We start from the raw sequence: 18,791 nt of genomic DNA, 5'->3' as shown, positions 1-18,791 counted from the left end.
GAGACACTGGAGTATAGATTTGAATTGTCCTTGAAAGAGATCATAAATAATAGATTTATGAGCCTTTTGGTGTTCTGGACTAAATTGTTCATAATTTTCATTTCCCATGAGATGTGTAGTTTTGTCTGTCATTAGATTTACAATAAGCAAGTCCTGATATAATCCCTCTATTAGGAACATCAGTAGTTCGTGAGGATCCTGCTGATTGTGTCCAGCAAACTGGTCATTAAGTAAACCAATTGTTACTTTGAAGCTTTCAGGGTTAATATATCTATGAAATCCATTTCCCATGGTTTTGATGAGCCGACCAAATTCTTTGGCTAATTTACCTTCATGCCCCATCGGATTTTTCTTGTTAATATCCTTTTTATAATGATCTTTATAAAAATACTGAGTTAAGTCTGAAATATTATACAAGCATTGCAATATTGAGTTCATGTAGCAAGAGTTTCCTATATTTTGGAGCCCAGTTAAGACAGGTTCCTGTCTTTCCTTTTGCATCTCGGGGTGTAAGGGTTTATCACTACCATCAGTCTCACTCATTGTATGGTGTGTGACAGCTAAATCGTTCCCTGCCCCAGAGACCTTAGTAATATTACTGCTGTTAGTGTCTGAAGTATTCTGTTTTTTCTCTGAAGGGGAGTTTGTAGTCTGAACCTGATCATTTGTGCTAGCCCGATTTCTAACAAGACGTAATGGAACCCAAAATTTCTTGGGAGGGTCATCATTTATAGAAACATAGGCATAACCCCTTCCTCTTAGGAGAAGATAGCCAGCTATCCATTTTTCATCCTCCTTGATCCAAATAGGTTTATGGGTTGTTTCTTGTCTCTGAATATCTTCTTTAAAATGTCTTTCCGCTGCAGTGTAGCTTTCCCCTTGGGGTAAGTTAAAGTAATTTAGTGTGATAAGAGTCAAAGACAGCAAATCCGTTGGTGGTAAACCTCTTTTTCTATTTTTTTGCAATTGAGTTTTTAAGGTTCTGTGAGTCCTTTCTACAATGGCCTGTCCCCTACAATTGTAAGGAATTCCTCTGAGATGTCTTATCTGCCATTCCTTACAAAAAAATTCAAAAGTTTTGCTAACATAGGCTGGCCCATTATCAGTTTTTATAGAATATGGAATACCCATCACAGAGAAACATTGTAAAAGAAAACTACAAGCAGCCTTAGATTTTTGAGAAGACATGGGAATTGCCCACATAAACCGAGAATAAGTGTCCACCACAACATGAAGATAAGGTTTCCTTGGAAATAAATCTGTTTGAGTTATATCCATTTGCCAAAGTTCGTTAGACTGTAAGCCTCTTGGGTTTGCTCCTGCTATGTGAGTCTTTTTTGTTAACGGTGCACATACGTTGCAGTTTTCTATGATTTCTCTAGCTTGCCTCCATGGAATTTGGTAATTCACATGTAAATGGCGAGCATTTGTGTGTAGGGCTGAATGTTCCTCTATAGGTGGATTTAAATATAGGCATTGCTAGCAAGTCAGCAGTTTTATTTCCTTGAGCCATAGGTCTAATATGTGTGATGAAGATGGGCTCAGTTCGTTTTTGAAGAAGCTGCTGTAATTGTTTAAGTAAGTCCTGTATGATCGGGTTATTAGCATTAAGGGATGCAGTGGCTATCACATGACATAAATTTACCACATACAAAGAATCAGAAACTATATTCATGGCTTCAGATACATTTTCTAATAGGTAAATTAACGTTGCTAATTCAACTTTCTGTGCAGATTTATATTTGGTATCTATGGTCATATTAATGTTGTCTCCAGTTATTCCTCCTTTTCCATTTTGGGATCCATCAATGTAAAAAACCTTGGCATTGGGAATAGGGGAATCCCGAACAATTGAAGAAATAACAAACTGAGTTTTCTTTAAAAAGTCCCAAATTTTTCCTGCTGGATAATGGGAGGATATTTCTCCTGTGAAATCTGAGAGGGCCCTTTGTAGAGATTCATTAATTGGCAATATTGACTCAATTTCCTTTTTTGGTACTGGCAAAACTATTATATCTGGATCAAAACCTAGTAAAGATATAGATCTGAGTCTTGCCTTGATAATAATCTCTGAAATCAGTTGTAAGTAGGGGACAACTGAGTGAGGTTGTTTGTTATGTAAATACACCCATTCCAAAGGTCCTGACTGTTGCATCAAGGCCCCTGTGGGGGTTTCTATAGTAGGGAAGATTAACAGTAATACCTTTTCTCCTGGGATGAATCTTGAGAGAAACGATTTTTGTAATCTGCTCAAGAAGATGTCCAATTCATTTTTTGCAGCTGTTGTTAAATTTCTCGGGCTATCTAAAGCAGGATCACCCTCCAACGTTTTAAACAGATTAGATAACTCTGCATTTGGGATTCCTAGTGCAGGGCGGAGCCAATTTACGTCACCTAAAAGTCTCTGAAAATCATTAAGCGTTCTGAGGTTTTCTTTTTTGATAGAAAATTTTTGTGGACGTATAGACGTCCGGTCCAAAATAAAACCCAAATATTGATACGGTGGCATTATCTGTATTTTTTCTAAAGCTATTTTCAGTCCTGATGTTTGTAAACAGTCAGTAACATAAGAGTATAATTCCTGTAAATCTGTTTCGTTGTTCATTGTGAGCAAGATATCATCTGTATAATGAAATATCATGGCTTGAGGAAATTTTTCACGAGCAGGGCTCAAAACCTTATCTACAAAAAACTGACACATGGTTGGGGAATTCAGCATGCCTTGGGGGAGAACAGTCCATTGGAAACGTCTGCAGGGATGGGTATTATTGAGAGAAGGAACTGAGAATGCAAAACGTTTTTTATCATCTGGGTGGATAGGAATATGGTAGAAGCAGTCTTTCAGATCAATTATAATTAGTGGCCATTCCTTTGGAATAACTACAGGTGATGGTAAACCAGTCTGCAATTTGCCCATAGGTATCATGGATAAATTTATAGCTCTAAGATCCATCAAAAGTCTCCATTTACCGGATTTCTTTTTTATAGTGAATATAGGTGAATTCCATTGAGAAAAAGATGGTTCAATATGTCCTAAACTTAGCAAAAACATTGGTTAGATGCCACAAAGTAGGTGGCAGTGCCTTAACCGTATGCGTGTTGCAGGCCGAAGCCTCTTCCATCCTTGTCAAGGGGAGTGCTAACCTTCTCTCCTTTCATACAACACCCTAGAAATTTTACCACCTTAGAAGTCATTAAGGGGAATGTGGATAAAGGTCCAGCTTCTGTTACTTTTTCAGGCTGGCATAAGGACTTTTAAACTCTACTTGCAAAAGGGGTGAACTCTCATGTTACCTTAGTTTTTAATGGGAATCCAGGCAATTGACTGGTTTGGATTTGAAGCTGTCAACACCCGAAAAAGATCAAATCTATTACACAGAGGAATACCATTTAAAATGAACAGGCCCTGGAGTAATAAATGGTCCTCTCTATCCTTGAGAGGACAGAGCAGTTTGCTGTTTTAGAAGATTAAAACAACAGAAACCAAAGCATCATAGCACTATACTTATTTACTGAGCACTTGGCATCTGTGTGAAATCATGTTGTCATTCTTCTCCGGATAAACTTCCTAATGTTGGACAGGTGGTGCCAGGAGAGGAAGCTTAGGATTCTCACTAGGTTCTGTAGGTTCTGTAATAGCACATAAAACATAACTCTGAGTTACTTCTCTTACAGTCCTGTTTGGCCTAAGTTCTCCCTGGTAATGTTATAGCTTCCAATGTCCTAGTTAGACTAGTGATAGCATGGAGAGCTTTAAGTTCTTTCATGACCAGTCCACTATAACCAGTAACTAAGCAATTTTATATGGATTGTCCAAGGGGGTACCTTTAAGTTTAGCACACTAGAATACATTTAATCTGGTAAATTGCATAAAAACAGTTTTTCTCTCCATCTTCACTTTAAATTTTGCCAGATGGCTAAATAAAGCTGGCTTGTCTAGGGGCCAGAGTGATAACAGTGGTAGGGTGTCTGCCTTTCATGGAGCTGATCCAGAATGAACGTGGTTTAAATCCTGGCGTCCTATATGGTCCCCCAAGCCAGGAGCGATTTCTGAGTACATAAACAGGAATAACCCCCTAGTGTCACTGGGTGTGGCCCCAAAACAAAAACAAACAAACAAACAAAAAACCTGGCTTGTTCCTTTGCATAACATGGCAAAACTGGGGAACTCTCCATTTGGGGTAACATTATTTTACTGAGAATTCCTAGGGTTTGGTCAAGGACAAAGCAGATGGCATACATCAATAAAAGCATTAATGCATTCTACCTGTCACATCAGGGTTACTCAGGCTTGATCAGTGTGAGGATATGAAGATCAGGTCAGCATGATGAGCTAGAGGTGACCCCGGGTTTCTCATCTTCTGTATGTGGATCCTGGTAGGAAGGATCTAGCCCATCCCTTTCCAGGGCTGGGAAAGATTCCTGTCTCCAGGACTTTTCTTAATGCTGAGAGCAGGTCCCAGGCTGGGGCCAGTTGTGGCGGATCTAAACATTCATAGATGACTTCATATTTTCCTAGGCCAGTCTGCCTCTAGGGTCTTCCTGAGGTTAGCAGAGTATTTATAACAGTACCCATTTTTTTTTTTTGGTTTTTCAGGCCACACCCATTTGATGCTCAGGGGTTACTCCTGCCTATGTGCTCAGAAATTGCCCCTGGCTTGGGGGGACCATGTAAGACGCTGGGGGATCAATATCAAACTGTGGTTCTTTCCTTGGCTAGCACTTGCAAGGCAGACACCTTACCTCTAGCGCCACCTCGCCGGCCCCACAGTACCCATTTTTATTGTACCTGATCCTGTCATTTAACCACATCACTTTTTTTTTTTGTGGTTTTTGGGTCACACCTGGCAGTGCTCAGGGGTTATTCCTGGCTCCAGGCTCAGAAATTGCTCCTGGCAGGCACGGGGGACCATATGGGACGCCGGGATTCGAACCAATGACCTCCTGCATGAAAGGCAAACGCCTTACCTCCATGCTATCTCTCCGGCCCCACCACATCACCTTTTAACTCTGTTCCCTAGAAGAGGGGCTTCAGGGTACCTGAGCTGACTTTTGAAATTTTCTGTCTGCTTAAGGAATAACCCTATTACAGAGAGGACAACTCCCTATCCATATTTATGCAAACCAACATAGTGCCATGAAGTATCAAAATCATACTGAAAGAGCAAAGAAGAGAGAAAAACAAATGCCTCCCAATTTACAGAACACAGATAACAACAATCATACACAAATTTTTAGAATCTTGATTTCCTGTAACTTTTTTTTGATTTCCTGTAACTTTCAAAGGTCCAATTTTCTACGAATACTGTAACATAAGTCTACTCTAGACCATCTAAGCTCCTTCCCATTAGAATAACTCTACAGATATAACAATCCAGTTTGACCATACAATCTTTTTTTTTTTTTTTTTGGTTTTTGGGCCACACCCGTTTGACGCTCAGGGGTTACTCCTGGCTATGTGCTCAGAAATCGCCCCTGGCTTGGGGGGACCATATGGGACACCGGGGGATCGAACCGCGGTCCTTCCTTGGCTAGCGCTTGCAAGGCAGACCTTACCTCCAGCGCCACCTACCCGGCCCCTTGACCATACAATCTTACAACACATTTTATAATCCTTTTTTTTTTTTTTTTTTTTTTGGTTTTTGGGCCACACCCGGCAGTGCTCAGGGGTTATTCCTGGCTGTCTGCTCAGAAATAGCTCCTAGCAGGCACGGGGGACCATATGGGACACCGGGATTCGAACCAACCACCTTTGGTCCTGGATAGGCTGCTTGCGAGGCAAACACCGCTGTGCTATCTCTCCAGGCCCACATTTTATAATCCTTTCTCTAACCCTCCTCTCCCGTCTTCATCCTTGGCCCTGACACCACCAACACCCAGGTGCACCCAGTGCACAGGACAGGGTCATTCTTGGCTCTGTGCTCTGGCCATACCAGCTTCCTAAGTCAGCAGGCTAGAAATCAGTGCTGGCTCCTGGAAGGGAAACTTGAAACTGCCCTCTGTTACTTTGGAAACAAATGAAAAGACATTCTTTGTGTGTGTGTGTGTGTGTGTGTGTGTGTGTGTGTGTGTGTGTGTGTGTGGTTTTTGGGTCACACCCGGCTGTGCTCAGGGGTTATTCCTGGCTCCAGGCTCAGAAATTGCTCCTGGCAGGCACGGGGGACCATATGGGACGCCGGGATTCGAACTGGATGACCTCCTGCATGAAAGGCAAAGGCCTTACCTCCATGCTATCTCTCCGGCCCCGAAAGACATTCTTATAGCTAGCAGGACAAAATTATTCTTTATGATATTTATTAGAGACCTTTAATACCTTCTTGATCATTAAATCAATTCTAAAGATTTTCCATGGCTTTTGAATATTCACAAGAAAATATCATTACACTTGGAAAGCCACTCACAAGATTATCATAAACCATGGAGAATCTCACACGTATAGGTAAAGCTGCTATCTTAAAGGCAATATTAAGTTTGATACCTGGTGGCAAAAATGACATGGAATTGAATTATCTTCACAATATGCATTTCCCCAAACTGGGAAAACTCATTAACAATATAGTCTGAAAAAGCTGATCACAGCAATATGCAACATTTTTTACCCAATTCTCTCTCTCTTTTTTTTTTTTTTTTGTTTTTGGGTCACACCCAGCAGTGCTCAGGGGTTACTCCTGGCTCCATGCTCAGAAATCACTTCTGGCAGGCTCAGGGGACCATATGGTATGCTGGGATTCGAACCATTGATCTTCTGCACACAAGGCAAACACCTTACCTCCATGCTATCTCTCCAGTCCCTCACCCAATTCTTTAGTCTTAGAAACCTCTAGAGTTAAAGAGGTTATTCCTCTCCACTTCTAAGTTAAAGTGGCCCCTTTATTTCTTCAGTCAGTTATCAGCACTTTACTCATTAGCATACAGGCAATAAATTCCCTGAGTTGAAAGAAGAAAGGGGCTAGGAATGGAGCTTCTGGGAGTTCCTAAAGGTACTGGAAACTCTGACTTGCCAAGTGTCTTCTCTAAACACCCTAAAAGGCGAGTATCTAGGAATTAAGGCTTAATCTCCTTACTTATGAGTAGCAGCAACCTATGGTGAGGAAAAGCTAACAGGTGGTCTTTGGAACATTTTATTTTCTCAAGGTCCCATGCCTTTCAACCAAGTTAACCGGATTTAGAAATTATTAGTTCTGGGGCTGGAGAGATAGCATGGAGGTAAGCACATGGATAGGGCATTTGCCTTACACACAGCCAACCCAGGATGGGGTTGGGTTCAATTCCACCTATCCCATATGGTCTACCGAGCCTGCCAGGAGCGATTTCTGAGTGCAGAGCCAGGAGTAATCCCTAAATGCTGCCAGGTGTTGTCCCAAAATAAAAAACCAAAATTGCTCAGGGGCCGGACTGTGGCGCTAAAGGTAAGGTGCCTGCCTTGCCTGCGCTAGCCTTGGACGGACCGTGGTTCGATCCCCCGGTGTCCCATATGGTCCCCCAAGCCAGGAGCAACTTCTGAGCACATAGCCAGGAGTAACCCCTGAGCATTACCGGGTGTGGGCCAAAAATCAAAAAACAAAACAAAAAACAACAAAACAAAACAAAACAAAAAAAACAAAATTGCTCCTCACAAAAAAGAAATTATTAGTGCAAAGTTTTTAGGGTAGGGAGTCAAAGGACAAGATATAAAGGACAAGAAATAAAGCAAAGCAAGATTTTATTCTGTCAGTCACATGCCCCAAACTGGCTAGCCAGGACTGCCTCCTGGAGGAAATGACCTCCACAAATGTCACAAACCAGTTTATATAGGAAGGTTTAGTTTTTGGGCCATACTTGACTATATTTAGGGCTGATTTCTGCTCTGTGCTCAGGAAACATTCCAGGTGAGGCTCAGGGGACCAAATGCTGTACCAGGAGTTGAACCAGCTGGTTGTGAGGCAAGAGTCTTACCCTCTGTACTATCTCCCCAGGACCCCCTTCTCTTGTTTTCAGTGGTTCTTTACTATCTCTGAGATGGGCCATTATGTCTGGCCATTGAGAGTACCTGCTCTCAGCATCACCAGCTCTGCGGCTTCTGACCCTGGGCTCTGCCCTCCATTCCAAGTGGCTGTGCCCCCGTTTCCACCCCCCTGCCAAAATCCACCTTCTGAAAGAACTATGTTTTGCTGCAACTGCTTTTGCAAACATTGATTTACTAGGAGGGTAGCTTTGCTTTTAATCTCCTTTCCTCCTACTCCTACTAGTTTGGTAATGATAGGGCTTTATGTGCTTGGCAGTGGTCCTCATTTCATGATAGTGCTCCCAATGCTCTGGCTGAAGTGCTTACCAGGGCTGGTTTTCCCGGCTGGAGTGCTTGTGTTTCTGTAGTTTCAGTGCTCAGTAGATTTATGTGTTGAGGCAGGTGTCACACATTTTTTTTTGTTTGTTTGTTTTTGGGCCACACCCGGTGGTGCTCAGGGGTTACTCCTGGCTGTCTGCTCAGAAATAGCTCCTGGCAGGCACGGGGGACCATATGGGACACCGGGATTCGAACCAACCACCTTTGGTCCTGGATTTGCTGCTTGCAAGGCAAACGCCGCTGTGCTTTCTCTCCAGGCCCGTGTCACACATTTTTTGTTTTGTTTTGATTTAGGGCTACACTTGGGGGGGGTCCTCAGGGGTTACTTCTGGGCTTTGCGGTTAGGAATTGCACCTGGCAGGCTCAGGGGACCATATGGGATGCCAATGACCAGACCCAGGCTGGCCTTATACAAGACAAACATTCTTCTCATTGTACTATGGCTCCTGCCCTGTCACAAATTCTTTTTGGTTTGTGTTGTTTTTGTTGTTTTGTTTTGCCACAGGTAGTAGTGCTCAAGAATTAGTTCTGCAGGCATTTGGGGTACCCAATATGGGGTGGTGAGGATCAAATTTAGGTCAGCCACATTCAAGGCCAGCACCCTCCTGACTGTCATATCTCTCAAGTCCCTGGGTCACACACTTTAGCTGCAGTACAGCACCTAGCAGACTTCACTTTATAGTTTAAAGTTAAACTCAGGGGAGTCTCCAGATGCTGGTGAAGAGAGTTTGCTCCCAGCAAACTCTCAGTGTCACACTTAGAAGGCAGATGCTTTGAGCACTAAGCCACAACCCAGCCTCATGGCTAGATAGTTTGATTGTGTGTTGGGATCACACCCAGTGTGCTCAGGGATTACTCCTGGCCATGTGCTCAGAGTTCACTCCTGTGGCTCAGTTGACCCTAATGGGTATCAGGGAACCAACTCAAGTCAGCTGCATACAAGGTGAGAGTCCTGCCTGCTGAGCAATTACTCTAGTCCCAAACATCCTTAGATTTATATACACTTGAGAGTTGTTTGCGTTGTAATTTCTATGAAGAATCAAATCATTTCCTTGTTTATCATGTTCTTGGTATTTTTCCTACCACTTTATAGGAACTTGTTATATATCAAAGCACCTGAAATTATTGGAATACTCAGTTAAGTTATGTGAAACTAATTCTCACTTTTTCTTTTTCTTCTTACTTGGTGAAACCTCATGAAGTTACATTTATGATATTTTCTTCTGTAGTTCTTTACTGTTTCTCATTCTGGGTGATCTTCCTGTATATAGCTTTGCTAGTAAATCTTAGTTTGGTAGCCAAATACCCTTTAGAATAAAATTAATGATCTGAAAGAATATTCTACTGGTTTTTATGGAATCATGCCACATTTATAGCTATCTTCATGCATTTCCCTTTTTCTTTTGTTTTTGGGGCCTCATTGCTCCTGGATCTGTGCTCAGGGGTCACTCCTAGCAGTGCTCATGGGCCATATAAGGTGTACATAGTTGAACCTGGTTTAGCAGCATATCAGGCAATCACCCTCCCTGCTATGCTATTGCTCTGAGTCATGGGGTTTCCTACCCAGAATGCTGCTGTGAATATTTGTCTTCACTTGAATCCTCAAGTGTATAAAACGTGTCAGAAGAAATTTTACAAGTATATTATTAGATCATTTTGAATTCTGTCAGAAATGGCTAGTATCACTAAAAATCGCTTATTGCTCCCTCGTGTAGGCTGGTCACCCCCTTCTACCTTGAGCGATCCCACAGTTGGGTAGGGAATCTCATGCATATTTCCTTTATGATTTGGTGACCCATGCTGTTAATATTTTTGTTTGTTTATTTATTTGTTTTTGGTACACACCCAGCAGTGCTCAGGCACTGCTCTGTTACTCCTGGCTCTGTGCTCAGAAACTACTCCTGGCAGGCTTGGGAGATCATATGGAATTCAGGTGATTGAACCCAGGTGGTACATGTACAAGACAAACACCCTCCCACTGTGCTATTGTTCCATCCCCAAACAGGCTGATAACTTTGTTGTTTTTTGGTCCAAACCTGGTTATGTTCTAGAGTTACTCCTGGATCTGTACTCAGAAATCATTTCTGGCAGGCTCAGTGGACCCTATGGGATGCCGGGAATGAACCCCGGGTCTATTCTTGGTTGGCTGTATGCAAGGCAAATGCCCCACTGCTGTGCTATTGCTTGACCCCGATAACATTTTAATTAGCATTTGGCATAAGGATTTAAAAGGAAATTTATTATCAGGTTTGAAAAATGCAAAAATGGGCCCGGAGAGATAGCACAGCGGCGTTTGCCTTGCAAGCAGCCGATCTAGGACCTAAGGTGGTTGGTTCGAATCCCGGTGTCCCATATGGTCCCCCATGCCTGCCAGGATCTATTTCTGAGCAGACAGCCAGGAGTAACCCCTGAGCACCGCCGGGTGTGACCCAAAAACCAAAAAAAAAAAAAAAATGCAAAAATGATTTGACAAGTTTCCTCTTTTAGGTGTCAAATCGTTTGGTTTTGGGAGGTGGAGGATTTAGGCCATACTTAGCAGCACTCAAGGGTTTACTCCTGCTTCTTCAATCAGGAATCACTCCTGATGGACTCCAGGGACAATATGGGATGCTGGGAATTGATGTAGGTCAGCCGTGTGCAGGGCAATGCCCCCCCTCACTCTACTATCCCTCTGGTCCCTCAAATAATTTCTTAAAGTACTGCCCAATACCCAATACCAATACCCAATGACAATCACTTATTTTATGATTTCTCCATGAAAATTATGCTTTATTTTTCTGCCAGTGTAAAGAGCTTCAATTTTCTAGAAAAATTTTCCTGTCTCATCTTCTGTGCATTCAACCCTTTCCGTGAGGCTAATTCACCTTCTCTTTCCAAAAACCTCCTTTCAGTTTCTTCCCCTGTGTGTTTTGTTTCTGTTGTGGCCTATATTACCTCCCTTTATTATCTTCACCTGTTTTGTCCTAATTGGTATCTTATCCATTTTACTGAGATTTTATATTTTTTGTTTTGGGGGCCATGCCCTGTTGGTGTTTTGGAACTAATTTTGTGTGGTGCTCAGATGTCAACCCTAATAGGGCCCAGGGACCAAGTGGTCAGGATGGAAACCGGGTGTCTTGTAGGTAAATCCTGTGTTCCAGCCTGGGGCACCACCTCCCAACCCTGCTGACGTGGGTTTGAGAACTGTGTTATTAAGTAAACTTACTCTGTTCTCTAATTAGTAATTTCTGCTTTCACATTTGAAATTTCCCTCTTATGCTTTCTGTTGTTAATTTGCAGTTTATCTCCTAAGTTGGGAATGACATGGACAATCCAGGAAATTATATTCTTTAAAACTGAACCAGTTTCTAGGACTATAGATTTTCCTGCCAGGATTACTTAACCCAACTCATTCAGGATGTAATACACTATGTTTCTGCTTCCTAAATATTGGCAATTTTCTCTTATACCCATGTCTTGAGGATTCAATCTCATTGCAGCAGAATGTCCCCAACCAGCTCTGGCTCAGAAAGGGGGTCACTGGCATCAGTTGAGACCCCCTGGCCTGTACCCTGTTTCAAGTCCAGAACAGTGTGTTCTGGGCTCTTTGCCCATTTGGACGTGCTCACAGGAAGTTCTTATCAGCTCTGTGTAGACTCCTGTGCCCCTTTCCTGTGTCCCTTCATCATCAGTTCAGTGGCCCCTCCCTGGCCACCCTCATGGCCATAGGAAGCCCCAGAGGGAGCCAGCCCTGAGCCAGCAGGATACAAAGTACCATTGTGTGGGGCTTCTGTATCTGGGACCTGCCAGTTTGGGGCTCAGCCAACACCCAGGTCAGCAGGCCCTGGAAGGAGGCAATGTTCAGATCCAGGGTGGCTCTGGCTGGCCTCAGTGGCTTGGACTCCAGGCCAGCCTCAGTCACAGACTGTCAATGATATCTAGGTCAGCTACCTGCATGGCAGTCAGATTGGCCGGGGTCAAAGTGACTGTGGACATGAAAGTACAGGGAAAGGTGAAGAGATCGAGAGACTGAAGCTGAATGATTTATCAGATACAACAGAACCTTTCTCTCCAGACATCTTCCTTTTCTCTACTATTGTCACATTTATGTATCTGCCTCTGGCACTCATCCATCACCCACTCACCATCCACCCATCTCTGACTCTCCATGTGTTATCTTTCAATAAGCTGTCCATTCTATGTCCATTTGCTGTTGATAATTCTCATCAGTAACTGACATCTAACTTCCATCTTTCAACATTTCATTATTCATTCTTTCATATATATCTGACCATTATTAATTATATACCCATCCTTTGTCCATCTATCCATCTAACATTTATTCATTCACCCATTGTTCATCCATCTATCAGCCCATCTATCATCTACTCACCTGTCATCCTTTCTTTCTTTCTTTCTTTCTTTCTTTCTTTCTTTCTTTCTTTCTTTCTTTCTTTCTTTCTTTCTTTCTTTCTTTCTTTCTTTCTTTGTGTCTTTCTTTCTTCTTCTTTTTCTTCTTCTTTCTTTCTTTCTTTCTTTCTTTTCTTTCTTTCTTTCCTTCTTTCTTTCTTTCTTTCTTTCTTTCTTTCTTTCTTTCTTTCTTCTCTTTCTTTCTTTCTTCTCTTCTCTTCTTTCTTTCTTTCTTTCTTCTTTCTTCTTTCTTTCTTTTTCTTTCTTTCTTTCTCTTTCTTTCTTTCTTTCTTTCTTTCTTTCTTCTTTCTCTTCTTTCTTTCTTTCTTTCTTCTCTCTCTCTCTCTCTCTCTCTTTCTTCTTTCTTCTCTTTCTTCTCTTTCTTTCTTTCTTTCTTTCTTTCTTTCTTTCTTTCTTTCTTTCTTTCTTTCTTTCTTTCTTTCTTTTTTTGTGGTTTTTGGGCCACACCCGGCGTTGCTCAGGGGTTACTCCTGGCTGTCTGCTCATAAATAGCTCCTGGCAGGCACGGGGGACCATATGGGATACCGGTATTCGAACCAATCACCTTTGGTCCTGGATCGGCTGCTTGCAAGGCAAACTCCACTGTGCTATCTCTCCGGGCCCTCTTTCATCAATTCTTTCATTCATCATTCATCCATCCATCATCCATTTATTCATCCATCATCCATTCAACTCTCAGTCCATCCATCCATCATTCATTTATCAATTAATTGTCCATTCATTTACCCATCATCCATTCAACTCTCAGTCCATTTACCAGTCCATCATTCATTCATACATCACCCCTTTTCCAAACACCATTTTGGTGTTGTTATAACCTGTGTCTTCGGCAGAGCTCTTTAGATGGCCAGCCCCGGGATAACTCTTGCAAAGTTGAATGGATTCAACCTGACAAGAGGCAACTTCTAAAATGCAAAGATAATGGTGTGAGGCTGGACATTGTATAGCAGGGAGGGCAGTTTCCCTGCACATAGTTGACCTGGGTCCTATTCTCAACACTGCCAGGAGTAATTTCTGAGTGCAAAGCTAGGAGTAACCCCTGAGCATCACCTGGTATGGTCCAAAAACCAAAACCAAAACCCAACAATGGTGTCTGCTACTCAAACAAATCAAAGTGATGATAACAAGTATGTATATCCAGAAATTCTGGCAAATTCTCCAGATAAAGAAATAAATAGGGACCAGAGCAATGGTACAGTGGGAAGGGTGTTTTCCTTGCACACAGCCAACTCCAGTTTGATTTCCAGCATCCCATATGGTTCTGTAAGCTTGCCAGGAGTGATTTCTGAGTGTAAAGCCAGGAGTAACCCCTAAAAGCCTCCGAGTTTGACCCCCAAACCAAAACCGAACAAAACCCAAACAAAACAAAAACAAATAAAAACTGAAACATCCTTTCTTAGACTAAGAATTTTGTCACTTACACAGGGAACTATATCAAGATAAGCAGGGGAGCAGCTAACACTTTTCTGTCTCACAGGACGATCAGAACGGAGCAACAGCATGACAAAACTGGGTGGGGGCCTGCTGCTGAGAGAACCTTCTAGAAAAGCTTATAGTGTTGATCTTGTATGAGAGAGAGAGAGAGAGAGAGACAGAAGGGTATCAGGACAGCCTTTGCGTCTTAGAAGTGTCACTGGGCACCCTGGCAACTGTGGTGAGGTGTGGCACAAGATGGCAGGGCGCTAGGGAAGCAGGGCCCTGACTGCAGGGTTCATCAAGGATCCCATGGAGGCATCTTCCTGGAAAGACTGTAGCTCTCTGGGGTTCAGAAGCCACTAGATGCACTGTTTGAGGCTCTGTGGGACTAAAGAAAGTGAGATAACGAAGGGTCTCACCTCTATTCCAAGAGTAGAGGACCTATGGAGAGTCCTAGAACCTGAGAGTCTATTCCTATGGTGTGAACCTGAGTGTGGCATTGAAGGCCCATTATGAAGAGGCTTTGTGAACCCCAGATTCAGATGGTGGCTTCACATTCCTCTGATTCTAGCAGTCCAGATGGAGCTAGAAGGAGGAGATGTTGGCTCAGTCTTCTAATTCCTCTTCTCCACAGTGCCCAAAGCCCACTTCACAGGTTTGTCTTGACAGGGTCATTGCCTCTTCTTGTCAGGGAAAACAAGACACTAGGTGCCAGCATCCCCTGTCAGAGTGTCCCTGAGGATTGTAATGATTGCCTGTGGGGAGTGTCTGTGGCAAGTGTCCTCTAGGTAGTGTCTTCTGAGGTGAGTGTAATATGAAAAGTGTCCTCTGTGGAAAATGTTCTAGGGGATTGTACTCCCTGTGGGGTGCGTCCACTGAGGTGAGTGTTTTTAGGAGAGTGTCCCCTATGGAGTGTTTCTAGGGATTGTACTGGCTCCCGATGGTGAGTATCACCTGAGGTAAATGTCCTGTGGAGAGTGTCCCCTGTAGAGAATATTCATGGGGATTGTGTTGGTCCTCTGCGAAGAGTGTCCCCGGAGGTGAATGTCTTATGGAGTGGCTTCTTTGGAGAGTTTCCATGGGGATTGGGAATTGTCTCCTGTGGCTTTGGTCTGCTGATCTGGGGGGCACTATAGTCATAGGTACTGGTGCTGGGAAGAACCATATCCAAGGTGGAGACTCAGACCTGAGGAAGCTGGAAATGTCTTTGTCTTCGGTTTTTGTTTGTGTTTTTGTTTTTGGGCCATACCTGGCTGTGCTCAGGCATTACTCCTGGCTCTGCACCCAAAAATCACTCCTAGGGACCAGAGAGATAGCATGGAGGTGGGGTATTTGTCTTGCATGGAGAAGGACGGCGGTTTGAATCCCGGCATCCCATATGGTCCCCTGAGTCTGCCAGGAGCGATTTCTGAGTGTAGAGCCAGGAGTAACCCCTGAGCACTGCCGGGTGTGACCCTCCCCACCAAAAAGTCACTCCTGGCAGGTTCTGGGAACCATATGGAATGCCACAGATTGAACCTAGGTCCCAGGTTAGCCATGTGCAAGGCCAATGCCCTATCGCTGAGTTATTGCTCCAGTCCCTGCCTTTGTGTTCTTGGGGGTGCTGTGGGGGAGATTGTCAGTCCCCTCAGGTCCCTGGGCTGAGTTGGGGAGTTGCAGGAGAGTAGGATGTTTGTGTCAGACCTGCTCCCCTAAAAGAGGCTCTGGGTCTGTGGGAAGGGAAGGCCACATGCTGTCCAAGGTCAGTGATGCTGGTATAGGCTGCCACCAGTGTCAAACTCTCTTGTTACCTCCCAGTCCTTGGGGTCTCCGTGGGATTCCTTTCTCAGCACCCAAGTCTCAGGTCCCAGGTGGCTGGCCTGTCCCCACATCACACCTGTCCCTTCTGTGCTTACCAAGAACTGTCCAGACTCCAGGGACACTTCCTGTTTGGTCTCAGAGTGGAGAGATCAGTGGCACAGCCCCAGACAGGGCTCACGACATCCTGGAAGAACCACTGCATGGCCCTGAGGGGTCACGAACAATTCAGGGAACTGTGGATGGGGGTGTTGTGGGGTCCTCCCCTCTCTGCCTATAAAAGGCTCTGGGCCCCTACTCAGCTTCACTCACTCCAGTGCAGAGGTTCAAACACCACCGCAGCCATGAAGTGTGTCCTGCTCGTCCTGGCCCTTGTGTGTGGCATTCAGGCCACCATCATCCCCCAGGTCAAAGACCTGCACATCCAGAAGGTGTGTAAGACTCAGCTGGGTGTTGGGGGGGGCGGTCAGTCATGAGCTGAAAAGGGGGAGGCAAGGCCTGGAACTCAGAAACCCAGTGTGAGGTCATGGTGCTCTTGCCTGTAATTGCTAGAAGGACTGGTCTCTGCTTCCATGTTCTCTCCTGTCACTCTGGGGTGACCTGTATGGGAATTTTGGCTGCACCTGGTAATCCCCTGTGGCCCACTGCAGGCATCTTACATGTATCATCCATATGGCAGAGAAGCCTGGGGATACAGATAGGGTCCGGGGCCTCCCCTGTGCTGACTCTCTGCTCATCAACAGTTGGAAGGGAAGTGGAACACAATGCTTATGGCAGCCACCTATGCCCCCCTGCTGAACAACAGCTCGACTTACAAGGTTTTCATCAAGAATATGAAGGTCACCACCCAGAAGGACATGGAGATCACTCTGAGCAAACAGTAGGTGTGGGTTGGGAGGGAGGGTGATGGTCACCCACATACAGGGGCAGCTCAATCTTGGCCTGGGCCTGTGAAGCAGTGCCAGGAAGTTCATGGGCTCTGGTTGAGGGATCGAGGTTGGGGGACTCCAGTAAAGATCCAGGGAATTTGTCCTCGGCCCAGCTCTTTCTGAGGTCCCTGCTGACTCTAGGGTCCTGTTGTCAGCTGGTCAGGCCAGGCTGGGGAGTCCTCCTCTGTGGCCCCTTCTGCCCACTCACTGATATTTTGTGGCTCTTCCCAGAGTGAACCAGAATTGCGAAGAGAGTCACATCGTGGCCCTGAAAACCCAGGACCCTGCTGTGTTCATGGTGGACTGTGAGTGTGGCGGGGACAGCACGGTTGGGCCTGCTCGGGACTCAGTGTCAGTCTTCCAGAACTCCCCTAAGTTCCTTATGGGGAAAGCACTAGGGATTTACTCCCAGACCAGAACCCACTTCTGGAACATTCCACCTGACTGGGTTTGTCTCTCAGCCTGCCTTGGACCCCCCACTGGGGTACCCTTAGAGCCTTCCCACCTCTCAAGGTGGAGCTGGTTTGCTCCTTCAGGGCACCCTTACCCCAAGCGTCCCTCTCCTGGAAGCGTCCCTGTCTTGAGAGCATCCTTCTCTCCCGAGATGTGGCCAATTCTCAGAGAATGGGCAAGTACTGGTCCTGAACCCTATTCTACCAGCCAGCAGGCAGCATCCCTCTGTGCTTTCCCTACTCCCAAGCCCCTAGTCTTAGGTGGCAGTGAGTGGCTTATGCTTTCCAGGGGAATCCTGGTAAGTCATTGGCTGTGGCAGCTGAGAGACTTGGATGTGATGTGGTGTTTTTGCAGTTGAAGGGAAGCAGAAGGTCACTGTGCTGGACACCGACTATGACCATTATGCTGTCTTCTGCATGGAGGTGCCAAAGGATGATGTCCAGAAGTACAATGTGTGCCAGTACATGAGTGCGTATGGGAGACAAGAGGCCTGGAGATGGGTGAGGGGTGTGGATTCTCCAGACAACCAGCAGGGTGGAGGGATGGGACAGCAGTTCACCAGGCCCAGCTCAACCAAGGGCATGTCATGTCACATGACAGCCAAGAGAGGGCAGTGCTGCTATGCTGGGCCTCCAGAGCTTCCATCTCCACCACCACAGTTCGACTGAGGGGGACCCCCAGACAGGGGGCAGGTGGTCCCCCACATGACCATGCAGAGACTTGGTGGTGTCAGCCAGGGAACAGGCTAATCTTGGAGGCTACCCTGGAGCCTGTGCCCTCCATTCCACTGTCTGCTCCTCAAAACCTGGGACTGACTTGTGACCTTCCCCTCCAGCCAGAACCATGAACCCCAAGGAGGGAGAGATGATGGTGAATTTCGCCAAAATCCTCAAGAACATGCCTCAGCAACCCCAGATTATCCTGAATATGGTGCAGATGAAAGGTGAGGCCACAAAGGGGGTGCATGGTGTTGATGGTGTCTGGGATAGGGTGCATGAAACAGATATGGGGCCCTGGATGAGTTGTACAATGCAGATGGGGGCCCGGAATGGGGTTTGCAGTACAGATGGGGGCCTGGAACAGGGTGTATAGTGCAGATAGGGGGCCGACAAAATCTGCATGGTGCAGATTGGTGAGCTCTACAGCTTGGGAGGAAACATAGCAGCTGGTGCTCAGGCTGGGCCAGCACTCCCAGACCAGACCAAGATTCCAGTGTGACTCTCCAACTTCTTTGCAGAGCACTGCCGCGTCTAAGCCAGCCACAGCCGGAGTCAGGAGGAGTCGAGTACCATTGGGTGTTACCCCTGGGTGACTTCAGCCCAGTCTACCCCGAAACCCTCACAGTAATAAAGCAATGACTGGATATCTCTTCTCTGTCTGACTCATTTTTTTTTCTGTGTAAGGAGAAACTTTACATCTCCCAGGGTCCCTGTGAGAAGTTCCTGACTGATGGGGTCCTGGGC

General features: G+C 45.2%; 1 protein-coding gene and 1 non-coding gene across 2 annotated transcripts; one reads left to right on the top strand and one right to left on the bottom strand.

Moving 5' to 3' along the window:
• Window positions 1–3,043: 3,043 nt before the first annotated feature.
• Window positions 3,044–3,166, bottom strand: LOC126010254 (U6atac minor spliceosomal RNA). Its single transcript, XR_007496356.1, has one exon. It is a non-coding gene; the product is annotated as a U6atac minor spliceosomal RNA (small nuclear RNA).
• Window positions 3,167–16,290: 13,124 nt separating this feature from the next.
• On the top strand, window positions 16,291–18,582 carry LOC126008552 (beta-lactoglobulin-2-like). Its single transcript, XM_049772830.1, has 6 exons — window positions 16,291–16,377; window positions 16,690–16,826; window positions 17,107–17,180; window positions 17,683–17,796; window positions 18,164–18,271; window positions 18,566–18,582. The coding sequence occupies exons 1-6, from the start codon at window positions 16,291–16,293 to the stop codon at window positions 18,580–18,582; spliced, it is 537 nt and encodes a 178-aa protein (XP_049628787.1).
• The last annotated feature ends 209 nt before the right edge of the window (window positions 18,583–18,791 follow it).

The sequence above is a fragment of the Suncus etruscus genome, chromosome 5 (genome assembly GCF_024139225.1).
Source record: "Suncus etruscus isolate mSunEtr1 chromosome 5, mSunEtr1.pri.cur, whole genome shotgun sequence".
NCBI lineage: Eukaryota > Metazoa > Chordata > Mammalia > Eulipotyphla > Soricidae > Suncus > Suncus etruscus.
This window is presented reverse-complemented; position numbering and strand designations above follow the sequence as displayed.